The sequence below is a fragment of the Geotrypetes seraphini genome, chromosome 4 (genome assembly GCF_902459505.1).
Source record: "Geotrypetes seraphini chromosome 4, aGeoSer1.1, whole genome shotgun sequence".
In the NCBI taxonomy this organism is placed as follows: domain Eukaryota; kingdom Metazoa; phylum Chordata; class Amphibia; order Gymnophiona; family Dermophiidae; genus Geotrypetes; species Geotrypetes seraphini.
Window position 1 is genome coordinate 280,664,979 of NC_047087.1, and position 24,845 is coordinate 280,689,823.

Genomic DNA, 24,845 nt, shown 5'->3' on the forward strand with positions numbered 1-24,845 from the left:
AGTGCCACTGACAGACTTCAAATTGACAATCCTTAAACATTCAAAAATAGATAAACATTACCAAACTAGAATCATTAGATACAAATACCTCTTTGGGGCTGCATAAACACCGCCGAAAGAAATAAGGCACAGATAAGTAATTTTGGTGTTATTAGATGTTTTTTTCGGGTGGTAAGGGACTTTTGGAGTGCTGTGATGGTCTTATGTGCTACTGTTGCCTGAATCTATTGAGCACTTAGGTGGTAGGTTTGAGCACTTCACAAAAAAAATTATATTTTCTTATTTGATGAATATGTTTTGCAATGTAAACTCTGTGATAAATTGTTAGAGAAGGATTGTCCTACACAGAGGGTTTTGCAGTATATTTATCCCTATTTTTGCACACAAGATAATATATAGAAATAAAACAAAAACATAAAGAAAATAAAGTAATACTTTTTTTATTGAACTAACAATGCATTTATGATTAGCTTTCAAAGGTAACCCCTTCTTCAGATCAGAAAGAAGCAAATGTTGACAAATATCAGAATACAGTATACTGCATAAGGGAAACATGAAAGCATTCCAGTGATAGTTTCACAGAAAGACAGAAAGGTGACAAAGCAGTTTAAATTTCTTTGTAGTGTGAAAGAAAGCCAAGTTTTTTTATAAGTCCTGTCTGGTAGGTATCAAAATATTTCAAAGGTCTTACATACTATGAAGTTGTAAACAAATATACAGATCACATCAGGCCATTTCAATCATATAAATGACCAGATATTACCCATATTTTTGTGGACCAGGTTAGGGAATGGGCAAGGCTGAGTCTAAAAATGATCTCTATAGCAGTGAAATTCAGCTGCTATCTGGACATGTTATATGTTTGTTTTATGCCTGCTAAATATCAAGCCTAAACTTAACATATATTGCATGTACACTCACCACACTGTCCATATTGTGCCCTTTTGAATGTACAGTAGATTTGACCATCTCATCTTTACATTCTTGTTGATTCAGTCAACCTGTATTGTTAAACCTTCTCTAGAACTCTTGGCCCTATTGAGCTGACTTTTGCTTTTTTGCCATAGCCAGCATGCTCATTCACTTAAGTTTAGTTCTGGTATTTAACATAATCTGTATACTCAGTAGCTGAGTATACAGATTATGTTAAATACCAGAACTAAACTTAAGTGAATGAGCATGCTGGCTATGGCAAAAAAGCAAAAGTCAGCTCAATAGGGCCAAGAGTTCTAGAGAAGGTTTAACAATACAGGTTGACTGAATCAACAAGAATGTAAAGATGAGAATGTGGGAGACTCCCTTCCCTGTTTAGTTTATTAACAAGGTTGACTCTACCGGGTTCAGAAAGTTCCCAGATTTCTCATCATTCTAAGATGGTCAAATCTACTGTACATTCAAAAGGGCCAAACGCTCTGTCATATCCTTGAGCTAAAGAACATTTTTACATAGTGGCCTCAACTCTTCCAGAACTAGTAAGTACTGTAATCTGGTTTGATGAAGCTTTCAAATGATGGCACTATCCAAATGAGGAACACAGAATCTGCAAAGTCTCTCTCAGGTGAGGATATACACTTCTGCAACCCTCAGCTTAGGAGAACCCGCTTGCGTGTGGATGATTTATCCTGCTTCACAATGAAGAAACAAAGTTGCTTACCTGTTGCAAGTGTTCTCTGTAGAGAGCTGGATAAATCAGACATACAATCCTTCCCACCTCCTTGAAAGTTATGCTAAGCTTGAATATTAATTCAGGTACCACTACAGTGATGAGAAATGCTGAAAGGTGCCCATGTGCTCAGAGGTTTTTCTAGCACTTTTTTAAATTCTGAGATACTCTATCCTGGTACCACTGGATGATGTTACCTATTTATGTGTGTGATTTACCCTGCTGTCTATAGAAAACACCAATTAGATATAAGCAACTGTGTTTTCCTAGGAAATGTTTTCTCTTCATGATTTTATTTCTTTCACTGTAAACAATTTGGGGTAAATTCTGTAAAGGACACCTAAACTAAGTTAGGCATACATAATGTGGACATCCAGAAACTTTTGAATCCAAACAAATTAGATAATAAGCCCAACTAATGACTGTAACAAGCAATAATTAAAAGTTAGATGTCCAAAGGTTGTGTGCGATTCACAAAATAGGCATCCAGAATTTCGTAGATGCCCATCAGAAAAAGCCGCGCCTAACGGGATAGGCGTGGGCATGGTTTTAATACAGAATTGCATGGCGCTGAGTGTCCTAACGCAGCTATATTTTTGCCTAAAATGTAGTCGTTGCAAAACCAGGTCTACTTTTGAGCATTAGTTGGGTGCTAGTTGGGCACGAGTTAGGTGGACACGACTTAGGCATCACTTAGGTGTGCAGGAGGCATCCACATTTAGGTAAATGGATTCTATTTGGGGGGTAAAGAGGACTCCTATTTAATAATAATGGAAAAAGAAGTTTAATAATGCATTACTTAAGCAAAGCACATGAAAATCACTAATGTAATGTAATAGTAAACCTATTTTTTGATATAAAGAGGACTCCTTAATAATAATCAAAAAAGATGTTTAATAAATGCATTACTCAAGCATAGCACATGATCTTGCTTACTAAACCTCATTCCCACATGATATTGCATACTAAATCTCATTCCCAAAGTTTAAGAAAATAAGAAGAGAAACCCTGTTCACAATGGCTGTGGCTCAGAGCAAGTAGACATATCTGATGCACAATATTGACATTATTGTGACTGCTTCTTTTTGGTCTCATAAGGAAGTATGGGTTGTGAACTTTGCCATTTACATTTGCACTCTGCCCTTTCCAGGGTCCAGAGGGAAACATTTTTTCCCTGAGATGGTTATGATCTCCTAAGGTATCATCTCACTTGGCAGGAATCCCTACCAAAAAGGAAATGCATGTGGCACAGTAGTCAAAGGCCCTGCTTCCATTTTCTACAGGTCATGGGTTCAAATCCCAAGTATTAAACATATCCCCTCTTCTACGTAACCGCGCTAGCGTTTTTTAGCACAGAGAGCTGTGCTGAATGACCTGCACTGCTCCCGATGCTCATTGAGTTCCTATGAGCGTCGGGAGCAGCGTGGGCCATTCAGTGCAGCTCCCCACACTAAAAAACGCTAGCATGATTTCGTAGAAGAGGGGGGATAGACTGCATACTATTTTAATGTAAAAAAACAGCATAAAATCACCATTCTAATAACGTCAAAATGCTAATACACAATAACATTATAGATGTTGTAAAGACATCTATGCGACGCCTAAAAGTAGATTCTATAAAGCATACCAAACTATATAGACACACTTAAATTTACTGAGCGCCACTGAGTGTGATTCTCTATTGTGCATCTATGTTTAATAGAATCACGCTTAGCATTGTGCTGCTGGACATCTAAATGATGCCTAACTTATAGATGTCCTTTAGAGAATTTGCCCCTTTGTGTCCATCATGGTAGCTTTATACATTATCTCATATATAATTTAGCATGGAGTTTGTTTGAATTGTTAATAAGAGTTACGATGCAAGCATGTTTTTTTTTTGTTTTTTGTTTTTTTCCCAGCCAGGTCTCTAGACAAACTCTATAACTTTGTAGACTGCTCTGGACTCCATCTGATTTTCGGGCTCAATGCACTCCGTCGAAAACCTGATAACACCTGGAATAGCTCCAACGTGCTTAGCCTCCTGAAATACAGTGCAAGCAAAAAATACAATATTTCATGGGAACTTGGAAATGGTAAGAGGAATATATTTTACCGATTCTGTAATATAATTTAACATTTTAGAGGGACAGGGAAAAACCAGCAGAAGGGAACCCATAAACCATTCAGCTCACTCACAGATCATAGTTAGCATGCAACATGAAGAATCCACTCTTTCAAAGTGTTATCTGGGAGATTCTGTTTTGAACAGCTGAAAAGACAATGGAAATCATTTAAAAGTGTAGTATTCATTCTTTGAGTACAAACAGGATATCACGTCCTCACCAATGGGTGATGTCACTGACGGAGCCTGGCAAGGGTAACCTTCTCCACCTTAAATGCATCCAAAAGCTTTTAAGAAACCTACCATCCATGCACATAACTTTCAACCTGCTGCTATCATGCAAGGATTACCTCAGTCTATGTTTTTCTGCGGAGCCAGGCAGACAATGTAAAACTGGATTTTTCTAATTTTATTTGATTTAAATTTTTTTAACCCTGTCATTGCCTTGCAGTTCTTGTGTCCTTAGATGTCAAAGAGAGGTATTCTTGGTTAAGAGAAGCAGTGTGAATACATTTTTGATTCTTTGAAGTCTGGTTCATCAATACTGGCACTGGAGAAATTGGTCTCCATGGGTCTAGGAGCTACATTGGATACTGGGGATGTGTTGGCATTGAAAATACATTGCTTAGTTTCAACATTGAACATTGATAGAGGTCACTGGGATTGGACATCCTCCAACTTCTGCCTAATAAAGAGGAAAGATTTGTTCTTGTCTTTTTCAACATTGAAAGCTCATGATGTTGAATACTGAGTGGAGGTCAGGGTCCATTGACATCATACCTGATTGGAGCACAATGTTGAGAGCATCAAGGCTCTGAAGTGGCAGTTGTCTTTAAAGCATCTTCGCATTGAAGATTGTTCAGTACTGAAGAGAATGCAACAGCCTCCAGGAATCCAAAACTAAGTCTTTGATATACCTCAGTTGATTCTGGAGGATATGGTCATGCCTGCTGTACTCTCTGCACCTTTGAGATTGGCAACCTTTGAGAAACAGTGGGTTAAAATAATCTGATGAGCATCTGGACTGATTATTTGATTGATGTGATTTTTTGGCTTCAACACTGTTGATGATGGTGCATCAGGAGATCTAGCTGATCTTCAAGACCCGCACACTGCCTGGAGGAGATACATTAACACTGAGGCCTCAAAGGATTGCAGGTCTACTTCACCAATGTCCATCTCTAATACATTAGAGAAGAAGCTTCACTAAGACATCAGAGAACATCAGTGTGTTGATGTTTTTATTCAAGTTCTAATCATTTGGTTGTGCAGAGATCAAGACAGGCAGAAATCTGAACATCTCCTATGGAGTATTTATCAGCATCTGATACTGAACACTCCTAGGATTCTGACTATAAGCCTGACAGATTCTGTGATAAGAACTTGACTGATTTGATGTCAGATCCATCTCTACCATACAAAAACTGCTTGAATACTTCCAACAATTATCTGAACTTAGCTTGAAAACCAACTCCATTGGGGTATACCTTAGAGAAAGGGTGCCCACACTTTTTGGGCTTGTGAGCTACTTTTAAAATGACCAACTCAAAATGATCTAACAACAATAAAAAAAATTTTAAAACACAAAGCACACTGTACACAGAGAAAATGTTAATTATCATTTATATTCCCGGGGTTTTTCAAAGAGGCCAAGGCAGATGACTTTATGCAATGTCACCTCAGTAACAACTATACAAAAATAGACAAATATACCCCCCTCCCTATTTACTAAACTGCGATAGCAGTTTTTAGCATAATGAGCTGCGCTGAATGCCCCGTGCTGCTCTCGACGCTCATAGGCTCCCTGCGCTAAAAAACGCTATTGCGGTTTAGTAAAAGGGGGCCATAATGCAAAATGTAGACAGCAGATATAAACTCTCAAAACGGACACATTTTGATCACTAAATTGAAAATAAAATCATTTTCCTAGCTTTGTTGTCTGGTGATTTCATGAGCCTCTGGTTGCACTTTCTTCTTCTGACTTGTATCCAATATTTCTTCCCTTCTTTCAGCCTACTGTATGCTTCCTCGCCTCCAGACCTCATTCTCTCCCCCAACTTTTTTTTCCTCTCTCCCTGCCCCCCTCCCCTTTCTTTCTTTCTCCCTGCACCTTCATTCTTTCTGTCTGTCTTTCTGTCTTCCTGCCCCCTTTCTTTCTCTCTCCCTGTTCCACGTTCTTTCTTTCTGTTTCCCTTCTTTCTTTCTGTCTTCCTGCCTACCCCCTTTCTTTCTTTCTCCTTCCCCAAGCCACTGCTGCCACCATCGGGGAACAGGCCCCCAAGCTCTCCCTACTTCCCAACATAGAAGCCTACCAGCCTTCCTCTCCCCGATGTCAATTCTGACATTGGAGAGGAAGTTCCGGGCCAGCCAGGCAGCGATTGGCTGGCCCAGAACTTCCTCTATGACATCAGAATTGACATCAGGGAGAGGAAGACTGGTCGACCCAGAGCTTCTACATCCTGTTTATGGCGTGAGTCTATCACCGAGCCCGGAATGGGCTCCGCAATCGACTCGTGTTGCCTTTGTGATCCACTGGTCGATCGCGATCGACCTTTTAGGCATCCCCTGCCTTAGAGCAATTAGTGCATATCACCACTATGAAGAAGGTAAAATCATCTCTGCACAACCTTTACTTTTTGCTTCATGGAGAGCTTGCTTCTATTGAAGCCTCCAATCAGGCCTGCAGTAGTGTCATGGGAATTTAATGTTTGGGGGTTTTTGTAGCCCAACAAATGAAAGCTCCTTTTGAGCCATTGGACACTTGTGATTCGAAGTTCCTGACCTGAAAAGTTATTTTTTGCAGACAGTGACTTCAGTGCACAGAGCAAGTAAGCTCCAGGCTCTAGTAGCTGATCTACCTTATATAAAATTTTACAAGAATAGGAGGGAAGCACATTCATCCTCCTCTGTAAGATTATTTTGAAATTCCATCTTAATCCATCAATCATACTGCCAATATTTCTCCCTAGGCCTTTGCCCACAAAGATAAAAAGTAGCTTGTATGCTTTGAATTGCAAACAAGCCTTAAGCTTCAATTTGGAGCAGACTACAGCTTTTAGAAATTCCACCCAGCTTTTGTTTATATTTACCCTAATAAATCAAGGGCTACCAATTTCCAAACACACTGTATCCAATTGGCCAGAAGACTACATTTCCTTCACTTATGTCCAGGCAAGTCAAATCTCATAGAAACATGACGACAGATAAAGGCTCTCTTGAATTCAGACACAGTCTCTATTTCTACCACCTCTTTCGGGAGATTGTTCTACGCATCTACCACCCTTTCCGTAAAAAAGTATTTCCTCAGATTACTCTGGAGCCTATCACCTCTTAACTTCATCCTTTTCCCTCTCATTGCAGAGTTTCCTTTCAAATGAAAGAGACTCGACTCATGCACATTTATATTACATAGGTATTTAAATGTCTATCATATCTACCCTCTCCCACTTTTCCTCCAAAGTATACAGATTGAGATCTTTCTCACGAAGACCACACACCGTTTTAATAGCCTTCCTCTGGACTGACTCCATCCTTTTTATATCTTTTTGAAGGTGCGGCCTCCAGAATTGTACACAATATTCTAAATGAGGTTTCACCAGAGTCTTATACAGAGGCATCAATACCTCCTTTATCCTACTGGCCATAGCTCTCTCTATGCAACAAAGCTTCCTTCTAGCTTTCGCCATCACCTTTTCAACCTGTTTGGCCACCTTAAGATTATCACATCCAATCACATCCAAGTCTCTCACATACAATCAAAGCAGATAAAGGCCAAATGGCCCATCTAGTCTGCCCATCCACAGTAACCATTATCTCTTTCTCTCTCCAAGAGATCCCACGTTCCTATCCCAGGCCCACTTGAATTCAGACACAGTCTCTGTTTCCACCACCTCTTCCGGGAGACTGTTCCATGCATCTACCACTCTTTCTGTAAAAAAGTATTTCCTCAGATTACTCCAGAGCCTATCACCTCTTAACTTCATCCTATGCCCTCTCATTGCAGAGTTTCCTTTCAAATGTCAGAGTTATGGATACTCCACAAACTTGTTACTGTGATGTTATCAGTAAAAATCAGATACCAAAATCCACAGAGAAAACCAAACAGAAAATAAAGAAAGAAAAGAAAACAAGTGATATAGAGGACCGGAAGGGGTATCAGATAACCCGGCACACAAAGATTGGGTGCTGGGGGTAATTCCTCATTTAACCCCACGGAACCTCCACCACCTAATATTTTTTATATATATATTTTTTTAAAGTATTACTTGACTGTTTGCAGCCGGTTGGTGGTATGCAGTGATATTTAATTCAAAACTCCCCAGGTCGCCTTGAGAAAGGACACCGAAACGCGTTGGCGTTCAGGGGAAAGATTATTTTGTTATCAGCAAGCTAAAGCTAAGTAATGGTTACTAGTTATACAATGTAGCAACGCAACAGTGATAATAAGTATCTAGAAATGAGCAACACAGTCAAGTAATACTTTAAAAAATATATATATAAAAAATATTAGGTGGTGGAGGTTCCGTGGGGTTAAATGAGGAATTACCCCCAGCACCCAATCTTTGTGTGCCGGGTTATCTGATACCCCTTCCGGTCCTCTATATCACTTGTTTTCTTTTCTTTCTTTATTTTCTGTTTGGTTTTCTCTGTGGATTTTGGTATCTGAGAGTTATGGATACACATCTGTGGTCCCTGGAGGAAATTTGCACAGCTGTGACATGGGCTTTTGCCCATACATTTACATCTCACTACTGTTTAGAAAAAGGCTCCCAATATGACAGATATTTGGTGAGTCTGTCCTCCAGAATCTCTTTGGGAGTTAGAATCCAACTGCATCCTCCGTGAGCCCTTAAAAAAAACAGGAAAGATATGAAAAAGGCTAGTTGCCACCAAAAAATATATTGTTACCTACCTTTTGCAGGACCTTTCGATTCTATCCATGTTTTAAGAAGGAGTGCTGAAAACTTCTCAGCCCTACCAACCAACTTCCTACATTCTGTGTGTCATTTAGCCACTTTAGCTGAATAGTGTTATCTTATTTTGCCAAGTGCCAATCAGTAGAAATGAAATTCTATTTTTTGACATTATATCAAATCATTAATTGAACCATAACCACATCATTCACTTTTTGGTTGGACTGAGAACTTTTCAGCACACTCTCGTATATTCTGTCCAAATTCCTAAAAGGATTTGTAACAGTTTACAATAAGTCAGTTACAATAACATATAAAACGAAATAATAAAATGCATATGAAATTATATTAAATCTTCAAAAGGATAGGCTCTGAAAACCTTTCTAAAATGTATGTTGAAATTTGTCTCAATTCATTAGGCACAGTATTTCAAACTTTTGATTTGATCACATAAGGATTTTTAATGAACATTCTTGGAAAAGGGGTAACCTGTTTGAAAAGTTCACCAAAAAGAATAATTTTTTCTATAAGGAATAGCTAGCAGTTCAGAGGCCCCCTCAGAATTTTGACCATAAAGAGCTTTAAATACAAAGTAAGCTAACTTAAACCTAATATGCTTATTTCATGGTTATTTCCTCTTTTACTGGGGTTACCATATGACTCCAGAAAAAGAAGGATGGATTAAGACATCCAGGTTTTACTTTTGTTGCTTTCAATGAGAGTAAAACCTGGTTGTCTCAATCCTTCCTCCTTATACTGGAGCTATATAGTACACCTATCTTTTACATTCAGGGTAACTTGTAGCTAGGAGGTTTCATTGATGAGGACTTGATTTTCTCTGAGAACAGGTAGAATAGCAAGTTACTTACTTGTAGCAGGTGCTCTTCATAGACAGCAAAACACAAATCCTCATATACTACTCACCCTTCTTCCCAAGGAGCTGTATTCTACTCTGATGCACATTGGGAAGAATAACCTGAATCACAGTTACTGGATGCTAGGGTCCACCTTGGGGTTAAGCGCCCAAGAAAAGGATCTGGGTATCATTCTAGACAATACGTTGAACCTTTCCGCCGAATGTGCGGCAGCAGCCAAAAAAGCAAACAGGATGCTGTGAATTATTTAAAAAGGGATGATTAACAAGACTAAGACAGGGACAGATTTTTCAAATTAAGGGGCACCACAAGCACAAGGGGGCATTGGGAGAAATTGAAGGGGGACAGGTTCAGAACAAACGCTAGGAAGTTCTTTTTCACTCAGAGGGTGGTGGACACATGGAACGCGCTTCCAGAGGCTGTTGTAGACAAGAAAACATTAAATGGTTTCAAAGAAGGTTTGGATAGATTCCTAGAAGAAAAAGGGATTGGGGGGTATAGATAGGTATAGACCATTGCTCAGGCAATGGGCCTGATGGGCCGCCGCAGGAGCGGACCGCTGAGCAGGATGGACCTATGGTCTGCCTCAGCGGAGGCAACTTCTTATGTTCTTATGTTCTTATGTTCTAAGAATGTCATAATGCCCCTTTATCGCTCCATGGTGAGACCTCATTTGGAGTATTGCATTCAGTTCTGGTCTCCTTATCTCAAGAAAGATATAGTGGTGCTAGAAAAGGTTCAAAGAAGAGTGACCAAGATGGTAAAGGGGATGGAACTCCTCTCTTAGGAGTAAAGACTAAAATGGTTAGGGCTCTTCAGCTTGGAAAAGAGACAGCTGAGGGGAGATAGGATTGAAGTCTACAAAATCCTGAGTGGAGTAGAACGGGTACAAGTGGATCGATTTTTCGCTCCATCAAAAATTACAGAGACTAAGGAACACTCGATGAAGTTACAGGGAAATACTTTTAAAACCAATAGGAGGAAATTTTTTTCACTCAGAGAATAGTTAAGCTCTGGAATGCGTTGCCAAAGGATGTGGTAAGAGCGGATAGCGTAGCTGGTTTTATGAAAGGTTTGGACAAGTTCCTGGAGGAAAAGTCCATAGCCTGTTATTGAGAAAGACACGGGGAAGCCATTGCTTGACCTGTATTGGTAGCATGGAATATTGCTACACCTTGGGTTTTGGCCAGGTACTAGTGACCTGGATTGGCCACCGTGAGACCAGGCTACTGGGCTTGATGGGCCATTGGTCTGACCCTGTAAGGCTATTCTTATGTTCTTGAATAAAGACTGAGGCAATTCTGAGCAACAGCTGTAGGCATGAAGTGGCATTCATTCATGAATGGGCTGTTATTTGCAACAATATAGAAACTGTTAACAACATATCTCATGTTGTTGCGTGTCATTAACAAATGAAAACAGGCAGGATTAGAATATACTACAGTATTTCCAAAAATTGCTCCTTCTTTGCAAACAGAGCATACACTTTGCAAAGAGGGTACCTCTTAAACAACATTGAATTGAAAATGATTACTATCCAAAACAAAACAAAATGAATAATGCTGCAAACAACATGGGATACAAAACAAATATTTTGGGGCTGAACAATCCTAGTTTTGGTAGGCTTCTCAAAAGCTTCTGAATACATCTAAGTTGGAGAAGCTTTTTTTGCACTGGACTCCATTGGTGATGCCATCCATCCTACTGCCTATGAACCTAGTACAGGTAAGTAATTTGGCTTTACATCACATCTTATAAAAAATAAATAGATGAGTACTTCCTGGAAAAAAGATATAGCAATTTAGAGAAAAAAAAAAATGATGTTTATCAGCAAAGTACGATGCTGCAAATTTAATTTTCAATTCATGATATATGTGATACTCTTGAAGAAATATGATAAAGATTAAGGGCTCCTTTTACTAAGCTGCGCTAGCGTTTTTAGCACGTACTGCAGATTAGCCCGTGCTGCCCCCGCGCTATGCGGAAAAACTAATGCCAGCTCAATGGAGGCGTTAGCGTCTAGCGCGTGTGCTTAAACCGCTAGCACAGCTTAGTAAAAGGATCCCTGTTTCTTTAATAGGGTGTGTGAAGGATGGTATTGCTAGGCAGGAGGTGGTAAAGGGGTATGAGGACTTTTGTTCTAAATTAGAGAATGACACGGTGACAAAATTCATCACCGTTACCATCCCCGCGGATAACCGCGGGAAATAATCCCATGTCATTTTCTAGTGTCTATTTCAACCTGTCTTTCTACACCAGCATTCTTCAAAGCAAAGCTTGAGAGTCAGTGGTTGTGGCCATTCATACTCTGATTCTTATGTGAGCCAAGGATAATGAAGCCATTGTGACATCACTGATGTGATTGGCTCTTAGGCACTGGTGGAATGAGGCATTATGACATCACAATATCTGCTCTGGATACCAGAGACTGTCATTCTTTAGTGTCTTTCTCAACCTCAGTTCTTCTACACCAGCATTCTTCAAAGCAAAGCTTGTGGGTCAGTGGCTGTGCCCAATTATACTCTGATTCTTTCCTCTCTCCTTAAAAAATGACATGAAGATGGTTTCCCGGGTTATCTGCGGGGACGGGAATAGTGATGAATTTTGTCACCGTGTCATTCTCTATTCTAAATTGTATGTTTTGTACTGTGTGATTGATGAAAATTGATAAAAAGTTTGAAAGACAGTAGATATACTGGGGGCATGGGAAAGAAAGAATAAAGTTTGACTTGAAGTTATTTTTTACAAATTAAAGAATTTGTAAACTGTGCTACATGTATGCTTTTGAGACAAAAATTCCATTAGACATATTGAGTGGCATTTTAGAAAGGATGTACAAACTAGAACTGCGATGTTCAGATGGGGGCATCTCAAGTTCCACTAATGCTTTAGAAGAGGATCTATTGATATAAAACCTGTTCTAAAATACATCCACAAATTTATGTGTATTGGGATGTGCAAGAAGTTAGGGTCACTGCACCAGTTTTGCCCTGAGCTAGGGATAGATCCTTTGGGAGAAGTAAAAACCAGCCCAAACCCAGGGAGGGAACTCCTGTAAGCCTGGGAGCAGTATCCTGAAAGAGGGACGCCACTTTCAGAGCTGTAGCCAGGTTTTAGACCAATCCCAGTTCCCTTGGGAAAATAAGCAGTATGCCTTGAAGCCCAAGGTAAGGAGAGAGGAAAGAGGGCAGGACCTAAGCCGTACACAGCCCCTGTTGAGTCAGATGGAGGAGGAAATCCCTGAGCAAGTGGACTACGACTCCTCCTAATCATTTCTAGAGCACTGTACATTAAAACACAGCGGAAGCTGGAGGGCATCTGCCTGAGGAGTAAGCTATGGACATTTGGCCTGAAGGCGGTAGCCACACATGGCCCTGGGAAGGATTCAGGTTACTGGAGAACCTGAATAGTGGGAGGAGGGGGCTAAGGGGTTCAGTCTCAGCTTTTGGGCTGAATCCTATGCTGTGCGTGTTGGTACATTGTAGAGAAATGACAGTTTGGTGTCTGCTGAAGCAGTACTGCCAAAGTTTCAAACATTTATTGCTGAAGCAGTGCAGCTCAGAGCTCTAAACACAAAGAGCAAAAGAAGTGTTGTATAGAGTTTTAAGTGTCTAAGTCTGTCCCTATACGCTTTATGACAAAGACCACTAACCAATTTTGTAGCAGCTCTCTGCACCAACTCCATTCTAATTATATCTTTTTGAAGATATGGCCTCCAGAACTGCACACAGAATTCCAAATGGGGTCTCACCAGAGACTTATACAACGGCTCTATCACCTCCTTTTCCTATTGGCTATTCCTCTCCTTATGCATCCAGGCATCTTCCTGGCTTTGACCATCATTTTTTATATCTGTTTTGCCACCTTGAGATCATCAGACACAATCACCCCCAAGTCCTGCTCTTCTTTTGTACAAAGAAGTATGCGGTTACGCAGTTATGCGGTTACACGGTTTATAAGTAAGATGTTATGTTACTATACTGTTCCTATGGATTTTTGCAGCCCAAGTGCATGACTCTACATTTTTTTAGCATTAAATCTTTGTTGTCAATTTCTGGACCATTCCTCAAGTTTCTCTAGATCCCTCATGTTATCCACACCATCTTTACATCACATATTCTGAAGAAAAATTAGGGTTTCCAGATGTCCGGATTTCCCTGGACATGTTCTCCTTTTGATGACAAGTCCAGGGATCTGGACGGCTTTTCTAAACCCGTGTTGGGAGTGGGCATCCTTGAATGCATATATTTAATGCGGTGACATCACACGCATGCATGCATGTGCGTGATGTCATTAGAAATACTTATTTATACTACAATAGTTGTCATCCAACTAGACTTAAACAGGCGCTTCCTATCAGTCCGTTTTTAAGAATACGTCAGATGTGTTCCTCCATTTTCAACCTGAGATTCAATCTCAGATCCTCTCTTCTTGGCTTTCCATCATCTTCTTTCAGTGCGACTACTCCCGAAGAAGGAGGCTTGTTCCTCCAAAACAGAGTTCTGTAGAACTTTTGACCATTCAGCTTGTTATGAACAGCTAACGACAACGCTCTTGGAGATAACTACACCATTTCTACTGAATGAATATATATGATAAATTACTTTAAAAAAACAAGGGGATATTTATCAGGAGGTTGGACCTCTGATTTGATATTATGACTCTAATAATTACATGAGAGAGCACACTTGGAGAGATCACATTATTATTTTAATTTTTCACTGTTGTGTTGATTGTATACACATTCAGTATACTATAAGGTCCAAGGATGTTTCACGCCTAACTTATCCTTTTGGGTTATCATGGAACTTACAACTCGGGAAGTTGTGAATACTGAGGACCTTCACTCACATGTTATACATTTTTGATTTGTCACGTTTAATTTGATAGAGTGATAATTCTATACCTGATCTCCCAATGAGCTTATTTTTGAAAGAATATATACTTTTTATCCGGATTTGTTCCTCTGACATTGAATTTAAGAAGCAGGCAGGGATATTATGGCAGAGTTTCCATAATAGGAATTATCCGGAGTGGACTATCAAACAGGCTTACTTAAACAACCTTTATGCTAACCCTTGTTTGCTATTAGAACCCCAGCAAAAACAACCTAAAGAAAAGCAAATATATGTTTTGATGTATTCAGACAAGCCACTAAAGTGGCCCATATCATCCAAACACACTGGCATGTACTTGCCATGCATAATGCATTTTAAAATGGTCCATGCATGGCATTTACAAGGTCAAAGAGTTTGGCAAACTATCTAACCAGTGTGAGGAGAGCCATCAGAACGAACAAGGATTTTCAGTTGGGGCAGCATAGCCCTTGCAGTCAATGTTTGATGTGTGCCACTATATTAAGTTGTCTAGTTGGATCTACCCTCAAACCAATAGAATTTAAAGATTATATCATATGACAACATGCAAAACAGCATGGGCTATTTATGTTATTTGGTACCCCTGCAATTTGATTTATGTCGGCCATACAATTAGACAAATTAAAAACAGACTGCAGGAACACAAAAGTAGAATTCATCTTGGTGTTCTAATCTGTTCGTCTGTCTTGCCTGTTTAGATTGTAAGCTTTTTCGAGCAGGGACTGTTTTCTTATTCTTTGTGACTCTGTACAGCACTGCGTGCGTCTGGTAGCACTATAGAAATAATTAATAGTAGTAGTAATAGTAGTAATGTTCTAACTGCTTCTTTGGTACCTCATTGCATTGAGTTGAACCATAAGTTTGAAGATCTAAAGTGGCTGTTTGTAGAACATATTCCAGAGACTTATGTTGGGAATAAGAGGACCCATATACAGTTGAGAGAACAGTTCTGGATATTTGAGTTTGTTGCCGTTACTCCCAAAGGATTAAATGAAAGCATTGAATGGAATACCATTATCTAGGAGCTTTGTTTTCAAACAAGAAACGCTTATACCTTGTGGTTTTATTATGATTTTGACACAATATTCTTTTTTTTTAATTTTATTGTGTTCATATTTCACAAATCTCCTCTAGGGAAATTACAGAGAAATCTTATTTTTGTGTTTTTTTGATGAGTGTTGTCAATAAAGTTGTTTAGTTTGACGTCACTAGTGTTACTTCAAAGCGGATACATGTGTCCTTTCCTTCAGGCAGCAGACCAGAAGCATGCGTCTCATTGTTCTCCAGATGATGTGTACTAAAAAATATAGCCAGTGCTAAAGACAAGAGCAGGTTCCTGAAGAAGAGGCATTTAGCCTCAAAACCGAGCTCTGTAGAACCCCAGGATAAATTTTAACTGGCAGCGGGTAAAAAGTAAAATTTTCAACAACTGAAGCCCACAGGCATAACTGAATTCATTTCCGTTTGAAAGAAATCATGGATGAACTTAAAAGATATGTGCTTTTTTTACCTTTTCATTGTTCTATGCAGACCTTTGTAGTTATTTCACTGGAAGCATGTATACTTATTATTTGTGCACTCGTTAGCTTTAATTTTTGCATTAATTTATGCCTATGCCTGTCCTATGATGGTGTGTGTCACAGAGCAAAAATAAGCCCTGTGGGAAAGTCAATTATAATTAACCATAGAGCTTCCACCTTGAGGTTATGACTACACACCGAGGACACACTTTCAGATAAAATATTAATATTAATTTTCATTGATAGTGGTTATGGTTGTGAAATAAATGTACATTGTTATCTGAGAGGAACTCTCTAGTTTTGTTATTCACATGTTCCTTTAATTGGGGTTTTGTTGAAGTACTATCTATGATGGGCAGGGGTCGAAGGAGCAGGTAGCTGGTCAAAGGTCTCTTACAATTTTGTCGAATCTCTCCTCTGTTATTGGATTAAAAGAGTCCCAAATGTCTGTGCCAGAGGAAGGCTACTAAAATGGTGTGTGGTCTTCATCATAAGGCATGTGGGGACAATGTAAATATCTCAATCTGTATACTTTGGAGGAAAGGCAGGAGAGGGGAGATATGATAGAGATGTTTAAATTCAATAAACCACAAAAACTGTTATTAGCCTAGTGGTGGAGATACCCCATGAAAAACCATTTATAATCAGCGGAGAAAAAGCCTCAACAATATACGGACGGCAACCCAATGAGTTTGTAAGCTAGTCCTGCTCTGTATCATAGGCAAAAGAACTCCACACTTCACGGAACAGAAATTTAAAAGATCTGTTATGCCCTGCAGATGTCTGGCCAAAGAAGGAAAGAGGGAGGGTTGGACTTTTTCGGTGCAATCAGTGCACTGCTTGTTCTCTATTAAGTGAGGGAGATCAAATTCGCATCTCTGGAAGAAAGTCTATTGGGATGACTCACCTAGTCACTTGCGAAACCATTGGAGTAGTTTATGCAATACTCTGTCCTTGTGATCTGTGCTACATAGGACACACCACATGTAGTCTTAAAACGAGACTGTTTGAGCACCATTCTAACATCACACATAAAAGACAGGTGGGTGTACTCACACGACATTGTGTTGAAAAAAATCATTCTTTTGATGAGTTTGGGTGCTTTGTATTAGATCATATTCCTCTAACAGCTCGTCGTGGTGATGTGAAGAGATTATTATATCAAAGTGAACAGCGACCCATTTTCTTTTTGAAAACCATTTGGCCTAATGGCCTTAATCAGAAAGTAGAATCGTGTGCCTTCTACTAGTTGTGAGATTTTGAATGTGTCCGAATGAACAAAGTTGATTGATTTTGACGTCATGAAACCAGAAGTATAAATCCAAGCGCCATTCTGAGCCGAGTGTGGACGGAGTGGGAGAGAATGTGATTGCCCTGACACAGCCATTGAATGGCAAAACAAGAGCCTTGTTGGTATCATCCAGTTCCTTTTCTTCCAGCGTGAGAAGTGCTATAGCAGGAAGATCTACTCGCTGTGTTTGGTGACACCGATGAAGATAAGTGAACTGTGTTTTTGTTCTTTTTCTGGGCTCCCTGTGCACAGTGGTGGCTTTGGTCCCGTTTTGAAAAATTATATTTTGAAAAGTGTGGAGTTTTTTTGCCTATGATACAGAGCAGGACTGGCTTACAGACTCATTGGGTTGCCGTCCGTATATTGTTGATAAGTTGAGACTTTTTCTCCACTGATTATAAATGGGTTTTCATGGGGTATCTCCACCACTAGGCTAATAACAGTTTATGTGGTTTATTGAATTTATATATTGTTATTGCAATTTGTATTCTTGAGAGATGTTTAAATACCTATGTGATGTAAATGCGCATGAGTCGAGTCGCTTTCATTTGTAAGGAAGCTGTGGAATGAGAAGGCATAGGATGAAGTTAAGAGGTAATCTAAGGAAATACTTTTTTTACAGATAGGGTGGTAGATGCATGGAACAGTCTCCCAGAAGAGGTGGTGGAAACAGACTGTGTATGAATTCAAGAAAGCCTGGGATAGGCACATGGGATCTCTGAGAGAGAAAGAGATAATGGTTACTGTGGATGGGCCATTTGGCCTTTATCTGCCATCATGGTTCTATGTTTACTTTCTTGTATGTTACAGGAAATGCTGCAAGCAGCCATGAATGGTTATAGCAGCCATTTTAGAAGACAGCCATGAGATCGTGGGGTTGGGAGGGAGATTAAACAGTTGGGGCCTAGAGAAGGGGGAGAACCTTGGATGTGGGTTGGGGAGAGGGGGGATGGGCAGGGGAGAGAGGGAGGGAAAAGCGGTACAGAGACCTGCGGAGGGTTGGAGGGAAGAAAGAGGGGAGAAAAGCTAGACCTCGGGGAGGGAAGAAAGAGTGAGAGAACTGGAATATTTCAAACTCTCTTCTCTACCCATTGCGGCTCTTTTTAAATTTTGGGTCAAATATTTAGGATAAATTGGCTCTTTGCTTTAAAAAGGTTGCTGACCCCTGAGCTAGGGTAAGTGCAGGTGCCTAATGAGCAGAAATTTCTATGCTACAAGTAGTGGGAAAATTGCCTATGATCTGCCCATGTGTTTGCCTGTTTAAAAATACATTCTATACAAGATAGTCACATTCTATGCAAGATAGTCACAATTACAGAATAGTGCTTAGGCAGCATACTGGCAAATATGTACATACACATGGATATGATATGCTGGTATTCTAAGTATTTGCATGCATAACGTGTGTTTTAATGTTAGTGCTTAATTTATAGAATTGCCCTTTATGGGTCCAGGAACTGCATCAGATGCTACAGTTGCACTGAGTGGAAAAGTAGCCTTGTGGTTAGTGCAACAGCCTGAGAACCTGGGAAATTGGGCTTGATTCCCACCACAGCTTCCTGTGACCCAGAGAATGTACCCCAATACAAAATAAGTACCTGTATATAATATGTAAACTGCTTTGATTGTAACCATGTCTGAGAAACTGTCAAAAGTGGAACTGGACCATCTCTCATGGGATGACCCTAGGGTGACCAGGTTACCTGTTCCAGAAAGGAGATTTTTGGGCCAGTCCTGGCAAAATTACATCCCAAACCAATGTAGTATTTGTAGTCCATGATTTTAACCTTTGAAATCAGTGCTGCAGGTCCCATAATGCACCAGGATGAGGTTGGCAAAAATCTAGGACTGGCCAAAAAGTCTCCCTTCTGGAATAGGTAACCTGGTCAACCTAGATGATCTTCTGAGTCACTGGCAGACAAACTGAGTCATGTACATCAATAACACATGTGGCCCCTGGATTCAAGAGCTGAAAGGATATTATTGAGAGTGGGACACAATTTCAATAGATATGTTTTGCCACTTTTTAGAACAGGAAATACCTCAGTTTTATTCCAGGATAGAGACACATGGCAGGTGCATTCTCTGGTTTTGCAGTCACTTGCTTGAAAATATTCTCCTTTTTGGGGCAGATTAGTTGCTAGTGTCAGCTGTCATGTTGGGTCCTGTTATTCATCTCCTGCAGTAACTATTGTCTTTCTTTTAGCATGGATCACACTGAATTAGAATTCCTGCACTCCTGGTACTCAAGCCTTCAGTTTGTTGCCTTATTTCTAGGAATCGCCAGCAAGATAAATGAAGGATCTTATCGGTAGTCTTGAGTTTAGGGGTGTGAAAGCAGATGAGCTACCAAATAGGTTTTCCTGTGGTATTTCACTTGTGCAAGTTGTTCATTCGGTTCCATTCTATCAGTATTTAGAGGAGAATGAAGGAACTCAATTCTCTGGGAATTCAGGGGACGTCAGATGAAGAAGAAGGAAGGAATTTTCTTGAGGAGAACTTCCTTTGTAGACAGTCAACTTGGTAAAAGTTCAGAGAGAGCCTAAAACACACAGAGGCTGTCCCAAAGTGAAAAGAGGTCTAACCCATTTTGTGTTGGCTATGCATGTATGCTGCAATACCCACTGGGACTTGTAGCAGTTATTCTTGTTCAAAATATTTATTCTATAAAAACTTTAATTTTGGACTCCACATTTGTGTCTTGAGGGTTTCCTCTAATTAGAAATAGTGCATCTTGGACCCTGAAGTAAATAATCTTTTCTCCCATCATAGAATCTACACCGGGTTTTCCTTTCTGTCCCAAGCTAGGAACCCTGAAAATAAGTGAGTCTTTAAGTCAAAATGAGTACCTCGAAGAGGGGTAGAGGTTATTCTCTTATGCATGACAATGCAAAAGAAATTCTGACTTCTGGGATCATATTCTTCGATTATGCCCATCTTGTTTTTCTTCACACTAATAGGGCAAGAGAGGTTAAAGGTGGAACATGCCGTAGTGGGTTTTTTTTTTTTCCTTTTCTTTCTTAAAGAAATCTTATACTTTCTGACAAAGCAAAATAAGCAATGTGTCAAACAGCTAGATGGTAGCACCTGTTCTGGAGAATCTGCTCTTTACGCTTGAGACATCATTTATTTTCACTGCTGTAGTTTATTTACACAACACAGAAATCTTAGTGATCCTTTATGAGAAGTTTATCATCTTTTTTGGGAACGTAAATTGATGAGTCTACAAAATCTCTTCTTGCCTTAGACACTGAAGTACTCTTGTGTAGTATACTTCAGATTTCTTTGACATTTAGGCATGCAGAATTTTAAAGATAAATTGGTGACTGTGCACTAAAACATCTGGTAAAAATATTTTGGGACACATGTACAAAACATTTCTGCATACTTGCTAAAATGTCACATAATATTATGCACTACATTTATTAGCACCCCCTGTAAAACAAAGGGCTAGATTCACTAAGGACACCAATCGTGTCCCGACCACTTTGCAATCACTTAGTGACCTCGCCCGATACACTAACCTTACTCCCGATCCAATTTGCATCCGATCCGATCTGTGCATGCAAATGAGGGGAAACGGCAAGCAAATACAGGCAGGCAGCAATTCACTTAAAAAAATGAGAGACACCGACTGGGCTGGCCGATCAAAAAATAAGCGACTGCTGAGGACCAGTTGCTCAGGTCCTTCCCGATTGCCCTGCTCTCTGCTTTTGTCGGCCTGCTCTCTGCCCCAATTCTCTGCTCTTCTCTGCCTCGACTCTCCTGCCCTTCCTCGCAGTGCATGCCCGTGGTTTTAACCCACCGGTTTAAAGTGGGTTAAAACCACGGGCTCACAAAGTAAAACAAAAGTAATGCAAAAAAAGTTTTTAAAAAGTTTGCACGGAGGGCCAGCGCATGCGCAGACCAATCTACAGCAGGGGTGCCAAAGTCCCTCCTCGAGGGCCGCAATCCAGTCAGGTTTTCAGGATTTCTCCCAATGAATATGCATGAGCTCTATTAGCATACAATGAAAGCAGTGCATGCAAATAGAGCTCATGCATATTCATTGGTGAAATCCTGAAAACCCGACTGGATTGCCGCCCTCAAGGAGGGACTTTGACACCCCTGATCTACAAGCAAAGAAGATGGTCTGCACATGCGTCGGGATCACTGGAGAGCGATCCGTGCAGTCGGTTGGGGGCGTGATTCCAATCGCCCTCATTTGCATGAGGACGCTTCGTGAATCAGCCACCTGGCCACGGATCGGATCCGCCCTTAGTGAGTCCAGCCCATAGTCTCATTGGCATATGCATGCATCACTAATCAATAAAACTATAGCACCTATCAACTAATACCATCTGTACACGATCACCATTCAGAATAGTGTGTTAAATCCTAAACTGAGCAAGCGCTCTGCCCCATTGCTACAAAACTGTATAAAAGTAAAGCTGCTGGGGCTGGTTGCCAATTGTGAAAGCAAAACCAGTACTTCCATTAAGCAAATTACAGTAGATTGTCCCTTGAGTACTGCAGTCTGATGGCAGCAAAAAGCAATGGTAGCAAATAAATACTATCCCAGCAGAGAGTTGAGGTGTGTCAGTATAAGGATAGCAACATGGCAGCTGCTGGCCAGATGAGAACCGTGGAGCCAGAAATTAGCTTGTTGAAGCAGCACAATGCAATGGAACCAACTTAATGTTGCCTCTAGTGTGGTGCAGTGTTTAAAGCTACAACCTCAGCACCCTGGGTTTGTGGGTTCAAACCTATGCTGCTTCTTGTGACCCTGGGCAAGTCACTTAATCCCCCATTGCCCCAGGTACATTAGACAGACTGTGAGCCCACCGGGACAGACAGGGAAAAATGCTTGAGTATCTGAATAAACTCATGTAAACCGTTCTGAGCTCTCCTGGGAGAATGGTATAGAAAAATTAATTTAAAAAAAAATTAATTAAAGAGCTGGCTTGCTGACCTATAGCCAGGAGGAGAAACAGAGAAGTAGATTGGAGCATAGGTTAAGCAGCAAGAGGAGACAATGATCTGATTACAATGATCAGACTTGGAAAGAGATAAGAAGGAACTATAGGATAAAACTAAGGATTTAAGCAAAATATCAGGTTAAGAGGCTTACCAGAGACTAAAGAGATGATAGACTGTGGGGAGCTAATAAAGATAATATTTAAGGCTATTTTAGCTGCATCAGGGATAGAAGAACTGACCTAAACCTGCAAACTTATAGCACACATTGAGATCTGAGGCAACTTAGCGCCAATGGGTCCCACAATATGATCACCTATTTCCATGAGTTGACAACTAAAGAGAAGGTAAGGAAGCAGCCAGCATCGGAAAGACCATAGTTTAGAATCTTTTGTGGTCATCACAACAGTAATTGCGGGGGAAAAAAAAAAAAAAAAGTTCAGATTAAAGAGATAATGCAGATGTTAATGCAAAAAAAATAAATTATAAAGTACCATTGGCTATATCCCTTTGCTCTCTCTTTTACAATTAGTGGGGCAAAATCCAAAAAGGTCAAGTTCAGCTATGCCTGCTATACTGCTTCTAGGACAAAACATCACAATGGTGGATAAATCTAACTATTAAAGAAACACAGTACAGAAAGCAAAAAGGCCAGTGAAAGAGAACTGCAAATAGATCACATAGAAATAGTCAACAGTAGAGATGAGACAACACAGAGAAACCACATAAGACAATATACATACACATCCAATGTCCTGAGCAAAGACCACTGACTCATCAGGTATCAGACCCATACACCTGTGTAAAAATATATGTTATCAGAGCCCCCTTAAAATCTGAATGGGACTGTGGTGCTCTCAGTCTCAGTGAAAGGTCATCCCATAATGAAGGGCCTATGACATTAAACATTATTTTACTCAATGTAGCCAGAGGAATTTAATGCGCTTCCAGAGGACGTTCTAGGGCAGAATACAGTACTGGGATTTAAGAGAGGATTGGACATTTTCCTGCTGGAAAAGGGAATAGAAGGGTATAAATAGAGGATTACTGCTCAGGTCCTGGACCTGTTGGGCCGCCGCGTGAGCAGACAGCTGGGCAAGATGGACCTCAGGTCTGACCCAGCAGAGGCATTGCTTATGTTCTTAAAAGATGGGACAACAAGTAAATTTTGTTGCGAGGATTGAAGAGATCAAACAGGGGAATAGGATGTCAGGCAGTGCACAAGAAACTCAGGTTAATTAACTAACCAAATTTTATGAATTAAAGCAAGAATGTATACCTGATATGTGCATTTATAGGCAGCCAGTGTTCTTATTTAAGAAATGGAGTAACATGATCAAAATTAAGAACATAAGAATTGCCACTGCTGGGTCAGACCAGTGGTCCATCGTGCCCAGCAGTCCGCTCCCGTGGCGGCCCTTAGGTCAAAGACCAGTGCCCTAACTGAGTCTAGCCTCACCTGCGTACATTCTGGTTTAGCAACCACTGTAATCAGTTTCACAGCAACATTCTGAACAAGCTGCAAACAGTGCATTTCCTTCCGAGCAATGCCACCAAATAATGCATTACAATAATCTAAACAAGATACCGCTAAGACATGCAACAAAATCTGAAGGGCAGCAGATTCAAGCTAAGGCCGGAGAGATCTATTCTGGCACAACTGATAAAAGCATTTATTTTATTTATTTATTCATTTTTCTCTACCGTTCTCCCAAGGGAGTCCAGAACGGTTTACATGAATTTATTTAGATACTCAAGGATTTTTCCCTGTCTATCCCGGCAGGCTCACAATCTATCTAAAGAAATATGTGAGTGAAAGCTAGGATTATTGTCCTGATTTACTCCCAATATCTTAATGGAACACAAAATCAAAATCTGAGTACCCAAAAGATGAATAGAATCAATTGGAAGTGCAGTAATATAACAAGAGAAAATCATGAATCTACACTTTGACAGGCCATTCTCCTGGATTTGATTCATTTTAGGATCACCTCCAGTTTATCAATCAATGAGGAGTGAGACTTGGGAGTGATAGTGTGTCATAATCATAAGATGCCCAAATAAAGAAATGGGAAAATAATAAATAATTACGTGGGCAAAACGTAAACTGATGCAAAATACAAAAATACCCATCTTTCTATATTTAAAGGTGAATATTTAGACTAAGTACAACAAAGTGCTCAGAACCAATCAGCTGGTAGACACCCAAGATGAGTACATAAAAATCTTTTTGAATGTTTACAACACTTTAAGAAACTGGACTAGTAATCACTACAGTACAATACCTAAAGTGCAATGATTGAACAAGTAATGATTTTCTCTAGGGGTGAAACCCCAGCGTGATCTTTTTACTACCAGCTGATTGGTTCTGAGCACTTTGTTGTACTTAGTCTAAATATTCACCTTTAAATATAGAAAGAGTGGGTATTTTTGTATTTTGCATAATCATAAGGTGACCAAACAAGTCGAAAAGGTGATGGTGAAAGCTAGAAAGATGCTAGGGTGCATAGAGTATGGCCAGTAGGAAAAGGAGGTATTGATGACCCTGTATAAGACTCTGGTGAGACCTCATTTAGAATATGGTGTACAATTCTGGAGGCTGCACCTCCAAAGAGATATAAAAAGGATGAAGTCGGTCCAGAGGAA

At 40.0% G+C, this 24,845-nt stretch overlaps 1 protein-coding gene across 1 annotated transcript in view; it reads left to right on the plus strand.

The window, feature by feature from the left end:
- HPSE2 (heparanase 2 (inactive)) overlaps positions 1-24,845 on the plus strand; it is a 541,826-nt gene that overhangs the window by 364,179 nt on the left and 152,802 nt on the right. The window contains exon 4 of the mRNA XM_033941874.1: positions 3,565-3,738. Coding sequence (XP_033797765.1) covers positions 3,565-3,738 — 174 coding nt within the window. The remainder of the gene's footprint in view (positions 1-3,564; positions 3,739-24,845) is intronic.